This window comes from Leptosomus discolor, chromosome 4 (assembly GCF_034619465.1).
Source record: "Leptosomus discolor isolate bLepDis1 chromosome 4, bLepDis1.hap2, whole genome shotgun sequence".
NCBI lineage: Eukaryota > Metazoa > Chordata > Aves > Leptosomiformes > Leptosomidae > Leptosomus > Leptosomus discolor.
In genome coordinates, this window is record NC_141394.1 from 11772320 (window position 1) to 11787093 (window position 14774).

Here is a 14774-nt window from a genome sequence, read left to right on the forward strand (position 1 = left end):
CCCTCTTTAGGATGTCCAAATGCACTAAATGACCCAACAGTGTAAAACAGTTCTGAGAACCTCAGTTGACATCCCTGCGTGACTCAGAGGGAGAAGCTGGCTTATTTCTTTATTTTGTTTGACCCTTTTACGCTGATCTCAGCCCTACCGACATGAGAGTGAGACAGTAACATCTAGATTTGGGAATAGGCCCCTTATCTTAAAATTAATCTCTCTGACAAAGAAGGAACTCGAGAAATTTTGCATTTAGGTTTGTTCACTAATAAAGGCCCAGTGGCAAAGGAAACATATTTGCACAGGATCCTCACATGGAGCGGACGCATTTGTTTTCCCCTGGGCCTCTTCACAACATAGACAGAAGGATTCAGCACTGTGAATTTCTGAGGAGCTCTGCCTGCTAATGTAATCCCCAATTTATCCTATTTTTCTGCACAGAAAATCCTTCATCTGTAGCTAAAGAGTGGTCATGTGCACCTTCAAATAGCTAGGGCAAGGTCAAAAGGTGTTTTGTAAGGTGCTGCTTTCATCACGTGAAGTGCATCACCAGAGCAGCTGAATGCCCACCAGGTTTTACCATATTCCTCCCACAACACTCAAGCTAGGCAGGGAAATGCTATTGGCCCTGTTGTAGTGTGGGTCAGAAAGAAATGGTTTCACACCCTCACGCTTAAGTCAAATAGGAAGTTCAATCTTATGCTTTCCTACTCCCAGTGCTAGTACTCCAGGCACCGAATTATCTTTCTCCAGTACCACCACCCCCCAAAAAAAAAAAAAAAAAAAAAAATCATGGTATTTGATGCATTTAGTAAACACTTTTTATTCAAATTATCTTGTTTTTCAGAGGGAAAAGACAGTATTGGCCAACGTTTTTCTCAGCTGCAGGAGGATAATTTTAAAGCCATGTAAGTTATCAGATAAAGCACCTACTTGCAAATTTGCTGCCACTGAACATCCTTGTGTCATGTGCAGATGAACGTGCCCAGCGAGTCAAACCCTCACCTGTTCTGCCAGCCCGTGCCCACTCAGCCCGGGGTGATACGGACCCTCTCACTGTCTCGCCCTTAAAAGTGATCTAATTAGCTTAATGCTGTGTGTTCTTCTCTAGCGCCATGATCACGTTTGCTCAGTACATGCAAGGAGGCACGTTTGGCAAAGCAGTTCAAATGGCTGAAGATGTGACAGAGCTTGGCAGAAGGTGTGCTGCTGCGGGCAGAGACGCCTCGGACTGCCTGAAGCCGGTGGTAAGCACCGTCATGCTTCCAGCGTGGCAAACATGTTTTCAGAAGTGACTTGTAGTGCCAGAGCCCTGGTATATGTTTTCCCGAAGAGGCAGGAATATGTTATTGAGTCATGACTTCTGTGTGTGCACGTGTGGCCTTACTGACTCGTCCATCCTGCAGGCTCCCATCTATAAAGCATCTCAAGATAACTGGAGGAAAACAGAGCCCCTCTCCTCCCCCCACCACAGCACCTTTTGAAATCCTTGACCTGTAGACAGTTGTGCTTTTACGGCTGGTGTAAAAAAAAAAAAATCAGGAAAAGCCAAATGAAGTATTTCTAGCAAATACGATGTTTATAGGCATTTGCTCCACTCCACTAACTCACCATCAGGTTTTTGACAGTGTCTGCTCCAACACACTTTTAGAGCTGGTGGACTGAATCATGAACGTCGGTCTGCGTTACGGCTTGTTTCTGATTTGTTAGAGACATGGAAACGATCCCTGAATTAGAGCAGGTCCCAGCCGAGGCGTGACTGACAGCTGGACCTGAACACCAGTACTTGGCGGATAAGAAACAAGACCCATTTCCTTGTACAAACCTGACCTAATTCCTCCAGGAAAAATTAGCAAACCGCTCCTGCTGTGCTGCAAACTGCAGCATACAAATCGATCATCTTAACTCTTATAAAGAAAAAGGGTCTGAACAATGTTCTAAGTTCAGAGCGTTTGAAAATCATTCCACTTTGAAGTCTGTCTCGGCATAACGGCAGGGATCAGTTTGAGGAATTGTCACTTAAAGGTTTTAGAGGTCAGTCTGATCTTTGCTGCCGTCAAAGCAGGAGGTAATGAAGAGAGAAACTGTGAGTTTATGCAAGTCGGGACTTATTGGCTTAAAGTAGCCTCCTCAGAGAGCTCCGAGGAGTATATGGAAGCCTCCCACAAATTAACTTTTTTCTAATTTTTCACAGGACAGGGTTTTCCTCGATACAATATGCCAGGAAGAAAATCTTCCCAGGTTTACTAACTGCTGTGCTAAAAAGGATCCTGATAGAAATGACTGCTTCCTCTCCCTTAAAAATTCATCGAGAGGGTCCCTTTCTCCTTTTGAATGGCCAAATGCTGAAGCTGCCTGCAAAAATCATTCCCAGCATCAACATCCACTAACAGGACAGTAAGTAAATAAAACATAGATTCGTTGCCTAGATACGACAGTTATGAGCCCGGAGACAGCAAATGCAGTATCACCCAAAAAGTTCAGTCTAAGATTCTCTGTAATCTCATATTCATTTTTCTGCCTAATGTGAATTATTTGGGTAATTCATCTAGCTGTAATTGTCATTATGGGAAGCCTGTTCTGCCACCTCCTGCTCTGGATATAGGTCCAAATGACAAACTATCTAGCCTATTTTATTGTAGTCTATGTAAAGGACTCACCCCTGAAACCAAGGGCCTCCCTTTTATCCTTAAAAGCCAAGCAGAAGTTTTGCTGCCCCTAAGCCAGAACTGGCAGGATATGAGACTTCAATTTCCAGGAAAACGTCAGCCCCATCAGATTTTTCCAAGCTAAACAGCTTGTGAGGACAGGAAAGCAATGACTTGTAGTAGCTATCATTTTAATGTACGGCAGATGCTGCAATAGCACTGCTGCCCCCTGCATGTAGGGGCTTACTCTGAAACTAAAGGCATTTTTCTCTCACTTTTAGTTTTATCTATGAGGTTTCCAGCAGGCATCCTTTCCTCTATGCCCCAACGATCCTTTCTGTTGCTGTCCTGTATGCTGAGATGATGAAGAACTGCTGCGGGGTTGCTGAAGGGCCCTTTCATAACCTGGAGGAATGCTTTCGGAGACAGGTATTCCGTCGCAGGGTTTGAGTTCATTAACGCGCAATCACGGACTTCCCTATCGCTAAACAAATACCCAAGCAGAGAGATCAGCCATTTCTTTTCCAGCCTCTGACCCTGCTGTTAGAATCCACCTCGTTGAGGACAGGCTGACATCAGGCTTCAGTACTCTCTTGAATGACAGCTGGAACTCCTAAATGGGAATGCCCGACTGCGGGGCGTCGGGCAGCTGTAGCTTCACAGGGAGCCCAAGGCAGCCCCCACGCCCCGCGATAGCATCGCTGCCCACCCTGCCTCTGCTGCCTGCGCTGGCTTTGTCGGAAGGATGCTGAGAGGCGACAGGGTGCTACACCTAGTGTGGAAGCCTGGGGTTTTCTCTGTTGACAGCCCCGTGACACATCTCCTGCTCGGCCAAGCGCTTGCACTGCAGAGACATGCCGCACGCACAACCAGGGTCAGCGATTCGGAGCAAACTGCCTGTAACGGCGGCAAACAAGGATGAGGAACCTGCCCTTGCTGAATGGCTGAACGCGCCTTTCGCACAGCTCGGCTGGGCTGCAGGTGGTGGCGCAGGGTGACGCTGGCTCACTGCAACACAAAGCCAGCCGTGCAGCTCCCAGGTGACAACTTCTTCCCCGATACTAAAAACACTGAACTATTGCCTGAAAGGGTTCTGGTTTCTTTCCACTGAACACTTAATAAATGACTAAATAGCAAGCGCAACAGTTCATACTACAGCTTGGACAGCATTTTTATTTCACTATTAAAAAAATCTCCATTGAAAAAACCATCACCACAGTGGTTTTAGCATAGGTGTTGTCTTTTCTTCCCCTTTCATGGTCCGCATCTTCTTTCTGCCAGGCACCAAAGGTGGTGAAGCCAGTAAAAGAAGACGGCCTGAGGCAGGAGCGCACATGTGGAATCTTGTCAACGTTTGGAGAAGGGACCTTAAAGGCTCTGTGAGTCTTCCCCATGTTTATTGTTCGTTTGAATGCAAGGGTGGATGTTGCACGTTCGCTGTGGGTGGCTCCACACCTGCACACCATACGGTGACTCCGAATACCGGCCATGCCCTTTTCGTGGGCAGGTCACTAGTAGCAGCTAACAAGGAAGACAGATTAGGAATACCAGTTTATGCCTGGCAACATCACCGTACCCTTATACACTGCCATTAGCTTGCAAAATCTAAACCCAGAGTTTGAAACAAGCACATCTCTCTCTGCTGGAAGTTGGAGCCACTGGGAGCAAAATACAGCTTGTTTCGCTTAACCGTCTTTGACACAAGGTTGCTGCGGTACTTTCATGCTCACCTACCACATTTCTTTCTGCCATCTCCCACTGAAATTCACCTGGGATCCTTAGACAGCTCTGATCATCTCAGCTACTGGCTTCAAGGGATATTCAGTTGTAACTGCAGTGGGAGCAGGCAGAGACCATTCCTGAGCAGTTTGGATACACACACCACCCCCACCCCCCCGAAAATAGATGATAGCTATCACAGTCTCACACTCTGAATATGAACAACTATTTTTCTTCTTTGTAGGAAACTTGCTCAGATAAGCCAAAAATTCCCAAAAGCTGATTTTGTTACTGTTGACAAACTTGTGGCGGATATTGCTAACATGCACAAGGACTGCTGTCGTGGAGATATGCTACGCTGTATGCATGGCAGGGTAAGACTCTTACTATTTACATGTTTGCAGAAGTTGAATGCATTTCTTTTTGTTATTTTCAGATTTTTTTCCCCCTCCTGTGCTGTACTGATTGTTCTCCAAAACTGGAGTTTAAGTCTTCAGTCTAAAAACCTGGCTTATTTTCCCATTTGACTTTTCCTGGTGTGAAGTCATCACCAAGGGCAGAAAGATCCCTTTCCGACTAAAACGCCCTAACGCTGCTTCAGCAGAGTTGGCTGCAGCTCCTAGCTGCGCCCCCATTTTCTATGCAGCTGTCAGCAGAACACGGTATCCACCCGTCCTCCGTCCTCTGCCTTCTTCTAACATGCCAAATCCATTTACCTCTCTGCATGTCTGGGGTGCTTAGCCAGACAGCCAGCTCCCCAGTTTAGGTGGTTACCCACTAGCACCTATCAAGTGGCAAGCAAGGGACCGCAGCAAACAGATCGACAGGACTTCATCCTTCTGCCTTGTTCTGCTGTCTGTTGCACAGCTTGGGCCAGCCACCTCTTCTCTTTGGGAGTCACCTTCTCTGTCTGTAAAATGGAGATAAAAACACTGATACAAAAAAACCCCAACACACCCCACAATCAAAATCTGGTAAAATTACCTTCTCTCCCTTTTGTGCTTTACAGGAAGAGATTCTACAATATGTTTGCACCAACCAAGACATCCTATCAAGCAAAATTAAGAAGTGCTGTGAAAAGCCTCTGTTTCAAAGAAGCGAATGCATAGTTAACGCAGAAAATGATGACAAACCCGCAGACTTGTCCCCCCACGTCAGGGAGTTTATAGAAGACAAAGGAATATGTCAGCGTTTTGCCCAGGAAAAGGACACACACTCAGCCAGGTAATGTGGGCCTTCCACTGCTCTTCAGTTCTGCTGTTTCAATACTTGGGTCAGAAGATTACACCTTGGACATTAAATCCCAGCTCATCAGCCTCAGGTTTGTCTGCTCTGTGAGCATGTAGGCATGGGGTACTGTGCAAGTAGATCTTCATAAAGCACCACTCGACCTAGGTTTGGACTGGGAACAAACACAGAGCAGGGCAGGACTGTTATTTCAGAGCCAAAATTAAAGAAACGCATGTGAAATTTAGGTACTCCCAGTGCTGATCGCAGGCCCAAAGTATAGCTTCGATGCGCTCTTCAGTGGGAATTCAAAAACAGTTCTTTGGGTCAGACTCACGACTTGATTCAAACAGGATTGGCCCATTTCTGTTCCAGCAGTGTTCCTTTGCACAATGAAACCCTGATCTTACCATACAATCATAGTAAACTTGGGCAAGAATGCCACAGAGGCAGCATCGAGTCCCAAAGACAGAGAACCCACTTCAGATCACATACACCGCCTCCATTTATGAAGGGTGCAGCGTATCGATGGGGCGTAACTGCTGTGTAGGCTGATGGCTTCAGCCAAGCTAATCCTTTCACCATCTACTAGGAAATGGGGCTGCTACTGGAGATCATTTCATTATCCTTTAGATAGCATTAGAAAAAGAGCAAAACCCCAAGGCCCACAAAGCTCTTAGCTGTGCTTGACCCAGGCTGACTGGGAGCTGGGACTGTAGCACGCACAGGACTTGCTCATGCAATGCTCCGTCACCCACGTTCTGCTCGGGCTCAGTCCCAGGCCAAGATGCTGTGAAATTCCCCCTCTTCCACCGGACATCAGACAAAACCATCCCCAAAGCTGCACCCTGCTCTCCTTACCATCCCCGACCACCTGAGGGCTGGAGGTTGTTTTGGCTTCTCTCTAACTCCTGATACTCTTCACGTTGCAGGTTTCTGTACGAATATTCCAGGAGACACCCGGAATTTTCTGCTCAAATGCTTTTAAGAATTGGTAAAGGCTACGAGGACCTGCTGAAAGAGTGCTGCAGAACGGGTGCTCCAGACAACTGCTGCAGCAGAGGGGTGGGTGCCGTTGGCTTCACACCACATACCGATGGATTCAAGAACATGGCCACACGACTGGTTCTGGCTAAATAGCGAATATTCTTGCTCCAGGTCTAGAGCGAGTACCCACGGCTCCTGTAACAAAGCCAGCAAATATTGCAAGGCCCAACTGATTCCCCTATGGAAAAAGCATCAACAGAGCCCTCGCAGTCTTCACTTGTGAAGCCATTTACCCTGGCTAGGCAGGGATGCCGGGGAAAGGGATGGAGATAACAGTTCTGTGAGCCCCATTCTGTTTTGGGCTCCCTACCAGTGCCAGCTGCCCTCTTGCAAACGTAAAAGGGGCTCATGGCCGTTGTCTCAGAGAAACCTGTTGGTGGTGTAAATATCTGAAGTTAGGAGCCACCCTGTGTCTCAGGCCTGGCCTTCCGTCAGCCACACAAAAATTGAATCTTTCAAGGTGACTGAAGATGGTGAGAACTTTCTAATAGAATTAAAAATGGGTAGCATATATGAGGGGAGAGTTAACCATGGATATCCAGGCCTTACCATGAGGCAGCGGGACATTCTGCCTTCCCCCGCTCCAACGCCTCCTCAAATTAACTTATTTTTTTCAGGAGGAAGAGCTGAAGAAATATATTTATGAAACGGAAAGTGTCATGAAGACAAGCTGCGACATTTACAAGGAGAAAGGGGATTACTATTTCCAAAACGAGTATTACTGTTTTACATGCTTACATTGCTCCTGTACCAGCTGGGCACCACTCAGGCTGCAGTAAAGCCACGCGTGTCAAAAAAGCCAGGCTAAAACACACCCATTGAATATTCAGACCGATATATTAACAGCTTCTAGGACTTTTTTTTTTTCTCTTTTCCAAGACAATGTCCTGCCCTCTCATGAGTTCTCTCCTTGAGCCAGCTCATGAAGCAGTGAAGTGACCACTCGATCCATCTCCTATGTTGTTCCCTATGTTGTTTCCTTTACAGCTGCATTTTCAGCTTGGAGCTGTAACTTAAGAGGCATAAATCTGGCCCAAAGTCGCTGTGTCTTTTGCAAAAGACTTGGCTCTATCCAGCTCCTGCAGCAGATGTAAATGTGAACAACTAACAGAAATCTAACTACAGTGGGCAGAGCAAAACCTGACTAGCTGAGCCGTATACTGTGCTCAAATGCAACATGCAGGCCTCCCAGAGGAGCTCTTGCCCTGATCTGCCATGTTCATAAACACGTGCTTAACTTAACTACGCCAGCAATCTCAGCAAAACCTTGAAGCTGCTTGCGTGCTTCAAGTGAGGCTTCAGCTAGCCTTCTCTGGGGAGACACACTGGCTTTTTGCGCTCCTGTGCACATTTGATCTCTACAAGACCTTTGGAACGAGAGGTTTCCAACAAACCTGGCGGCTGCTTCTGCCTGTTGTACCAGGCATCGAGGTTTTCCCTGGCCATGAGGATTAATCGACACTTTTTTTAAAAAAGAAAAAAAAACAAGTTGACTTTTTGGAGTTTATCTTCTGCCCCCATCTACTCTGCCAAGGAGTCACTCCAGTTCAGTTTTGCTCTCAGACAAGCTCCCTACACTCCCAGGGAAATAAGTAACATGGGAAAAACATGAACCACCTGGTACAAGGGCCCACCTACACGTAACTGGCAATGGCATTGTTAGTTTTGTTTGTTTAACCTGCTAAGAGACTGGTCAGAAAAAGGAGAGAGCTCAAACAAACAGAGCACGTTTACACTTGCCTGCATGAGTTCATAAACACCAGGCTTAGTCCTGGTCTGGCACTGAGTGTTCGGTGGGGTCTGGCTGGGGCCCCGCACATGTGAAGGCAGTGGCTTGCTCACTGCTGCCTGGTGGGAGAAATGCACCAATGTCAAATAAATTATCATTTCAGGCTTCTCATGAGCTTCACCAAGAAGATGCCTCAGCTGACATCTGCAGAGCTGATAAAGTTCACCAAGCAAATGACTGCAATCGGATCCAAATGCTGCCAGTTGAGCCGGGACAAGCTGCTGCCTTGTGCCGAGGAAAACGTGAGTATTTTTCTTCCATCTCTTGTCCTACTTTTTCTGGAATCTGCCACAAATTCTGCTGCCAGCAGGGTCCAAAGGCTCGGAGTACAGGTAAATGAGAAAAATGTTCACTGAGCTGTTGAGCTGGCGTGAAGCTCTACTTTGCAGCTACATGCCCGAGGTAAACATAACTCCACACCGCTGAGTTAATGCTTGCGGTGAACTGCAGGGGGGCCCAGGCATTGCCAGGCTGGTGCCGGGCAGCTCACAGCTTTGCAGTGCAGCGTTCACAGCTCCACAGTGCAGCAATCTGAGCCCATTCCCTCCGAAGTGAACGATCCCTTGTCCGAGTTCGTCCTTTCTACAGCCTGAAGCTGTAGGCCTCTGTGAAAAGGACCAATTTTGTACAGCTCTTCCAAAAGAGTTCTCCAGGCCCATAAGCCAAAGTACTTCAGAAGCTTCAGCCTGTCCTCCAGCCACCCCTTTGTACAACATCACCTTCGCGAGAGCAGCCGAATGTACCCACAGAAACCCTGCTGAGGCAAACGAATCCGACACAAGCTTGCTTTGGTGAAGAAATCACATCATTCCTGCATGCGAAGGATAGCCCCTAAAACTGCACATACATATTTACTGTGAGAAACCTCAGCCCTTTTTGCACTGACAGAAGTCAGCATTCAGTAGAAACAGAAACTGTTCTCTATCTTACAAGCAAGGTTTAAATTAAATTCTCAGTTATTTTGTAGAACTTCACTAAGAGCAGCATGTATTTCAGGGATTTTTTTGAAAATGAAAACTGAATTTAAATCTGTTTTTTTCACTTCTCATGGTAAAGCTGGATCTCGTGCTTGGAGAAATATGTAGAAGACACCTGACTGATCCCATAAACCCAGGAGTTCACCACTGCTGTAGCAGCTCCTACGCTCTCAGGAGGCCATGCATGGGGAAACTGGAAATGGATGAGAATTATGTGCCCCTATCATTGACTCCTGGTCTGTTCACTTTCCATGAAGACTTGTGTACGACTGAAGAGGAGAAACTGCAGCACAAGAAGCAGGAGTAAGACATGCCTGGTTTACTCTATTACCCCTGTGCTTCTTAATTCTCCTCCTGGCAATGCTTTCCCTTCCCTTGTCCCCTCTTCCTGGCCTTCTCATTCTGCAATAGGCCATGGGAAGACAGCCGTACACCCCTCAGCCCCTCTGCCAAGCTCCTGTTCCTTCCTCTCAAGCTAGTCGCAGTTTCTCCCGCTACCTGGTTCCACCTGTATTAACCTGCCTTCGATTAGGAGAAGGTCATTTCCAGAGGTGGGTGGCTGTGCTGGCACACACCCCACCAGAATGGAGGCAGTAGGTGCCCAAGGTCAGGTCTGACCAACACTCCCTCCCACCGTCCTTGGTGGGAGTTGCATGAGGTACTGCAGAAAGGGTGCCAGAAGAACACGGAAGCTGCTGCCTCAAGTACCGCATGACCTTTATGGCCTAATTAGGGCTCCTTTCCCAAAATGGGAAAGCCCACACACTTCTGCTCATCCCATGCACTCCTTCACTCTGAAAAGGTCTGGTGTTTGGTTGCCGTGGTCAGAGAAACCTTGCACACTGGCCCCCACTCCACTGTCACTGCAAGAAAAAAAACAAACTTCTTTGGCCATTAACTTGTGCTGTGGTGAACCCACCCTGTGCTGGACCCTCTGGAGTGGGGCAAAACACATAAACCACCTGCAGAGTTTTGTTCATGGTGGAACAACTCCAAAAACGAGTGCTGATATTTTATTTCACAGGGGAACGGGGTGCAGCTTTGCTCCCTGCTGCAAATTTGTACCTGGGTGGTAAATGAAGGGAAGCGGCTGTAGAAGGGAAGTGGGTGGTAACGAGAGGGACTTGGCAGGGCTGGCGTTGGAGAAGCGCTCTGTAAGCCACATGCTTACCTCCCGGCTTCACAGGGCTCGCTTTGCTCTCCTTGCAGGATGCTGGTCAACCTCATCAAGTACAAGCCCCAGATCACGCAGGAACAGCTGACCTCCGTCACGGCAGCTTTTGCTGCCATGAGGGAACAGTGCTGCAATGAGGAGAATCGAGAGGCCTGTTTTGTGAAAGAGGTATTGTTTCTGGTTCCACCTGTATATTCTGAACCAAAATGGAAACAGGGAGCATACGCAAGGGTGAATTTCTCCATTAAGCAGCAAAACCTAAGCCTGACTAGCCAGAATTCCTGCAGCTACCTCCCCAAAGACAAACTTCATTGCCTGTGCAAGCAGGTTGAATGTCCATGAGAGAACTGATCTCATTAGTCTTGTGTTTACGTGCAGCAATTGATAGGTACAGAGCTCAGCTACCTCTTTGCTTCTGGGGAACTACAGGGACTTGCACTGTTGATGGATACAGGCAAAGGTCTTTCACTGGCTAACTGTCTCTTGCAAAGTTTTTCCGCGATAGGATATATTCAGATTTTAGGTCAATGCATTTTCCCTGTGTATTCTCCCTACCTCTGTTCTCCTCCTGCCTTTCCTAGGTTATTTCAGCTCACTGAGCTCCATAGTGCTTCCACTTCTCTTTCCCGTCCAGTAAATCTGCTTTTGTCTACTTCTCATCTCTCCGATATATACCTTCACTGAACTTTAACAAACCACCCAGGACCTTAAGCTGTGCTCTCTCTTTCCCTAAGCCTTTGCTCTAAGGGATAAAATACAGAAAATTCTCTTTTATTAATCAGAAATTTCCAACTCTGAATATGCCCAAACAGCATGTCTGCAAAGAACCATTCCACTAACTCTTCCTCATAGACTTGTAGTTCAGTGTTTTTGTGACAAATACCAGATCTTCCAAGGTAACCTGAGCTGAACTGTAAAAGCAAAATGTCTATCAAACATGGTCACGTACGTACAGACACTCTGCATATACCGTGTTCGTACACAGCTTGCAAAGGTTATCAGCGTGACTCACTGCTGCCATACTCATTTAACTTGCTCACAGGCACCTCATCTTCCTGACTCTATTACTCATTGATGTTTTGCTTTTTTTCAGGGTCCAGAACTTATAAAGAGAAGTGAAAAAATGTTGTCAGTGTAGAGAGCTTGCATAGCTTATTGGAAGGCCCTCGCTGAATGAATAGGAAGTCACACAAACTCAACAGTGAGCATGTATTTTCTAAACATTCGTGAAGTATGAACAGGAACACATACCTTGTCATGGTGGAAGAAACAATGTTTACTCACAGCTCTAATGAAGTCATGAGGGTTTACACCAGCTACAGGTCTGCTACTGTCTGATCTACCGCTGTGAACAAGGTGAAAGAGGTGCCCCAGAAAAAAGCCAAATTCCCCCAGAGAATCTGCTGAGCTGTGAACTGTAAAAACCTCCTCTGCTCGCAGAGCTCAGCTTACCTGGAAATTAAACATGGGTCCCCACTATGTTCAGATGGGGGAGAAACCTGTACACAAACTTCCTGTCTGTCTTCTATCCCTTTGATTCAAAATGATCAAGGATATGTAAACCTTAAACCAAAACAAGTAACTTAAAAGTCCAGAGCGAGGGTGCAGCAGCCTAAAGAAATGCACCAAAAGAATAAGCTAAATGGATGGAAATTCAGGCTTGAGATGTGGCCACCGTCTTAGGGAAGGTTATTTTCCTTACACCAAATAGTCACAGACCCCAAAATGAAGGAAGGGGTTTTAAATCTTAAGTGTAACCACTTCTGAATTAATTTTCAATCGCCAAAGAACTATTTTTGCATTTTTATATCTGTACGTCCTTGAAATGTCACACATTCACTCACTAATATGGGCTGCTCTAGGGGAGTTGTGAAGTTGCCTTCAAGCATAGAGGAAGATTATCTGGAGCATCCCAAAGATGGTGAGAAAGAAGGAAAAAGAAAAGTGTCCTGGAAGGGACAGAGCAGGGGCTGCTGAAACCTGGGCAGCAGGTGAACATCTAGAGGAAGCACTGGGAGGCTGCCGAACTTACACTCCAGGTGGCTTTTGGGATTTTACTTTCTTTTCACAGTAAAAGAAAGGAGAAGCCATGTCAAGAATCATATGTCAAAAACAGTACTAAAAAGAATTGTTCTGGAAACCTTTGGCTTGAAGGAGAAGATACCCAGGTAGCAGGTTCCTTCAGTGGATGGACCTGGCAGTAGTTCTCCTAGGAGCATTTCAAAACATCTGTAAGACAAAGAAACATTGCCCAAACAGTTGTCTCAAAATGCAAATCCCGCTTAAAGTGTTACCACCAGAGAGATGGTTGCAGAGTCGGATTGAAGAGGTCAAGCAAATGGAGTCCTATCAGAACCTGTCCTGTGCGTACTGCTAGGCAGTATTTTCATTAAGAATAAAAATAATGAGAAGAAAACCCATTCATTAGATTTGTGGCTGACAGCAAGACGGGGACACGCTCCCTTTGCAACATTTTTAATGTCACAATTGTCCTTGCAAATTAGAGAGAAAGAGCCTAGAAAAAAAAAAAACAACTGTGTTCTACAAGGACCAATCTAACATATGACATGGGTATGACCAAGCAGCTTTTCCATACAGGAGAGCTACTCGCTCGGGAGCCGTGCAGCTATCACTGTTACAAGGAATTACAGGCCTTCGCTCAAATTTGGCCTGACCCCGCAAGCAGAACCGTGATTTTTCAGGGCCAGTGTCCTGCCCCCTAGAACTTGGCTGATGTATATGAATGGTCCCTGGGGAAACTTCAGAGATGGTGCATGCACACTTCTGTTGCTTCCAGAAACTTGGATTTGCACCTCTAGGGTAACTGTTACCTGATAGCAGGCATCTTAACTGCTGAATTGTTTTTTATTTCTCTCCCTTGCCCACAATTATCTTCCTGGGCAGGACTGTAACAGTACATTACAATAAACCCCTTGCCCCAGCCACAACTGCTCCAATTAGCACATTGACTTTTCAATTTTAAATTACCACCCACGTAACACCATCTCAGACAGTGTAAAGGTTTTCATATTTGATTTATTCCACTCGATTTCTAGGCAACGTTTTCCTTACATTCATTTCCTCCCTCTCACACTTTTTACCTTGACTGCATGAGCCAAAGATAGCTGAGGCAAAACACAGATACCACATAAAAACAGACAAACTAATACAGGAGTGCAGTTAATTGGGCACCAGCTGGATTTTAGTTACATCTCTACAATTTGATCTTTAATATCCAGCAAGACTCAGCCAGACAGGACCCGACAGCTACTGCACACAGCGCCGGGGCCAGACCGCACCAAACATACCTCTGCGGGAAGGCTGCCAACCCAGCCCTACCACGGCTGTGCTGTTCAGCCCCTCTCACAGTCACTTCTCACACTCACCTTGCAATACACAACAAGGAAGTGACACAGAATCGTTTGTTTCAACAACACCACACACTGTGGTCCCTTCCACAACCCAATCGAGCCGACACAACACTATTTTATGAGAGTTCTTTGCAGTTCAAGAGCTATTTCAGAGATAAATTCCCTCTAACGTTGAAGAGCCAAGTAGCTGGTAGGTGGGAGGGTCTCCATTTGTACTTTACTAACTGGAGCTCAAAGCTTAAGCAGGTCAGGCACCTGTCACGCTGGAGCCAGTGGGATTTCAGGTCTCTTGCACAGGTTTTCATTTTGGTTTTCTTTTTAAAGGTAAATGAAAAACCTAACTGCAATCTTAGATACATAAATACCTTTTGCCACTTATGTCTACTGAAAAGCTTCCTTGTAATATAATTCAACATTTCTGTAACAGAAGGAAAACGATACACTTAATTTTCCTGTTTTCTGTGCGATTAAAACAGTGGTTATTGCAATATTTTTCTTATATGCTAGACTTTTGGTAATGGTTTGCAAGTTAGCAGGTTTTAAAGCCTTGTGCTTTTCGTTGCATTTTTTTCCCTATCTTAAGTTTCAAGCTAGAGTCAGCATCTGTCTATGGAGGGGTCTAGTGCAGCTTCTGAGGTGGTTCCCAACTTGTATTCCAGAGCTGTGGAGAAGTGGGTTCAGTTTCAGTTGCATAATTATCAAGAGAAACTTCAGCACTGTGCACACGCCTGTGCTTGAAGTGCTCTTTGGTCACGGCACATTCAAGCCAACACACTGACTTTCCCCCGGCAAAGTGGCGCGTGCGGTGTCTGCCATAGGCCATGCACG

General features: G+C 46.3%; 1 protein-coding gene across 1 annotated transcript; it reads left to right on the top strand.

Moving 5' to 3' along the window:
• The first annotated feature begins 1109 nt into the window (after positions 1-1109).
• Positions 1110-11713, top strand: LOC104344071 (alpha-fetoprotein). The gene is made up of 12 exons (XM_086464393.1): positions 1110-1241; positions 2189-2391; positions 2924-3071; positions 3924-4021; positions 4606-4735; positions 5371-5585; positions 6521-6653; positions 7259-7350; positions 8528-8666; positions 9481-9704; positions 10611-10743; positions 11669-11713. Exons 1-12 carry the CDS (start codon positions 1110-1112, stop codon positions 11711-11713), a joined length of 1692 nt encoding a protein of 563 aa, XP_086320519.1.
• The last annotated feature ends 3061 nt before the right edge of the window (positions 11714-14774 follow it).

Bases quoted from the DNA above. Each gene is read 5' to 3' on its own strand.
- LOC104344071 (XM_086464393.1), top strand. From the start codon at position 1,110: ATGATCACGTTTGCTCAGTACATGCAAGGAGGCACGTTTGGCAAAGCA. The intron at 8,667-9,480 runs GTGAGTATTTTT...CTCATGGTAAAG, and splicing joins TGCCTTGTGCCGAGGAAAAC to CTGGATCTCGTGCTTGGAGA. The intron at 9,705-10,610 runs GTAAGACATGCC...CTCTCCTTGCAG, and splicing joins CTGCAGCACAAGAAGCAGGA to GATGCTGGTCAACCTCATCA.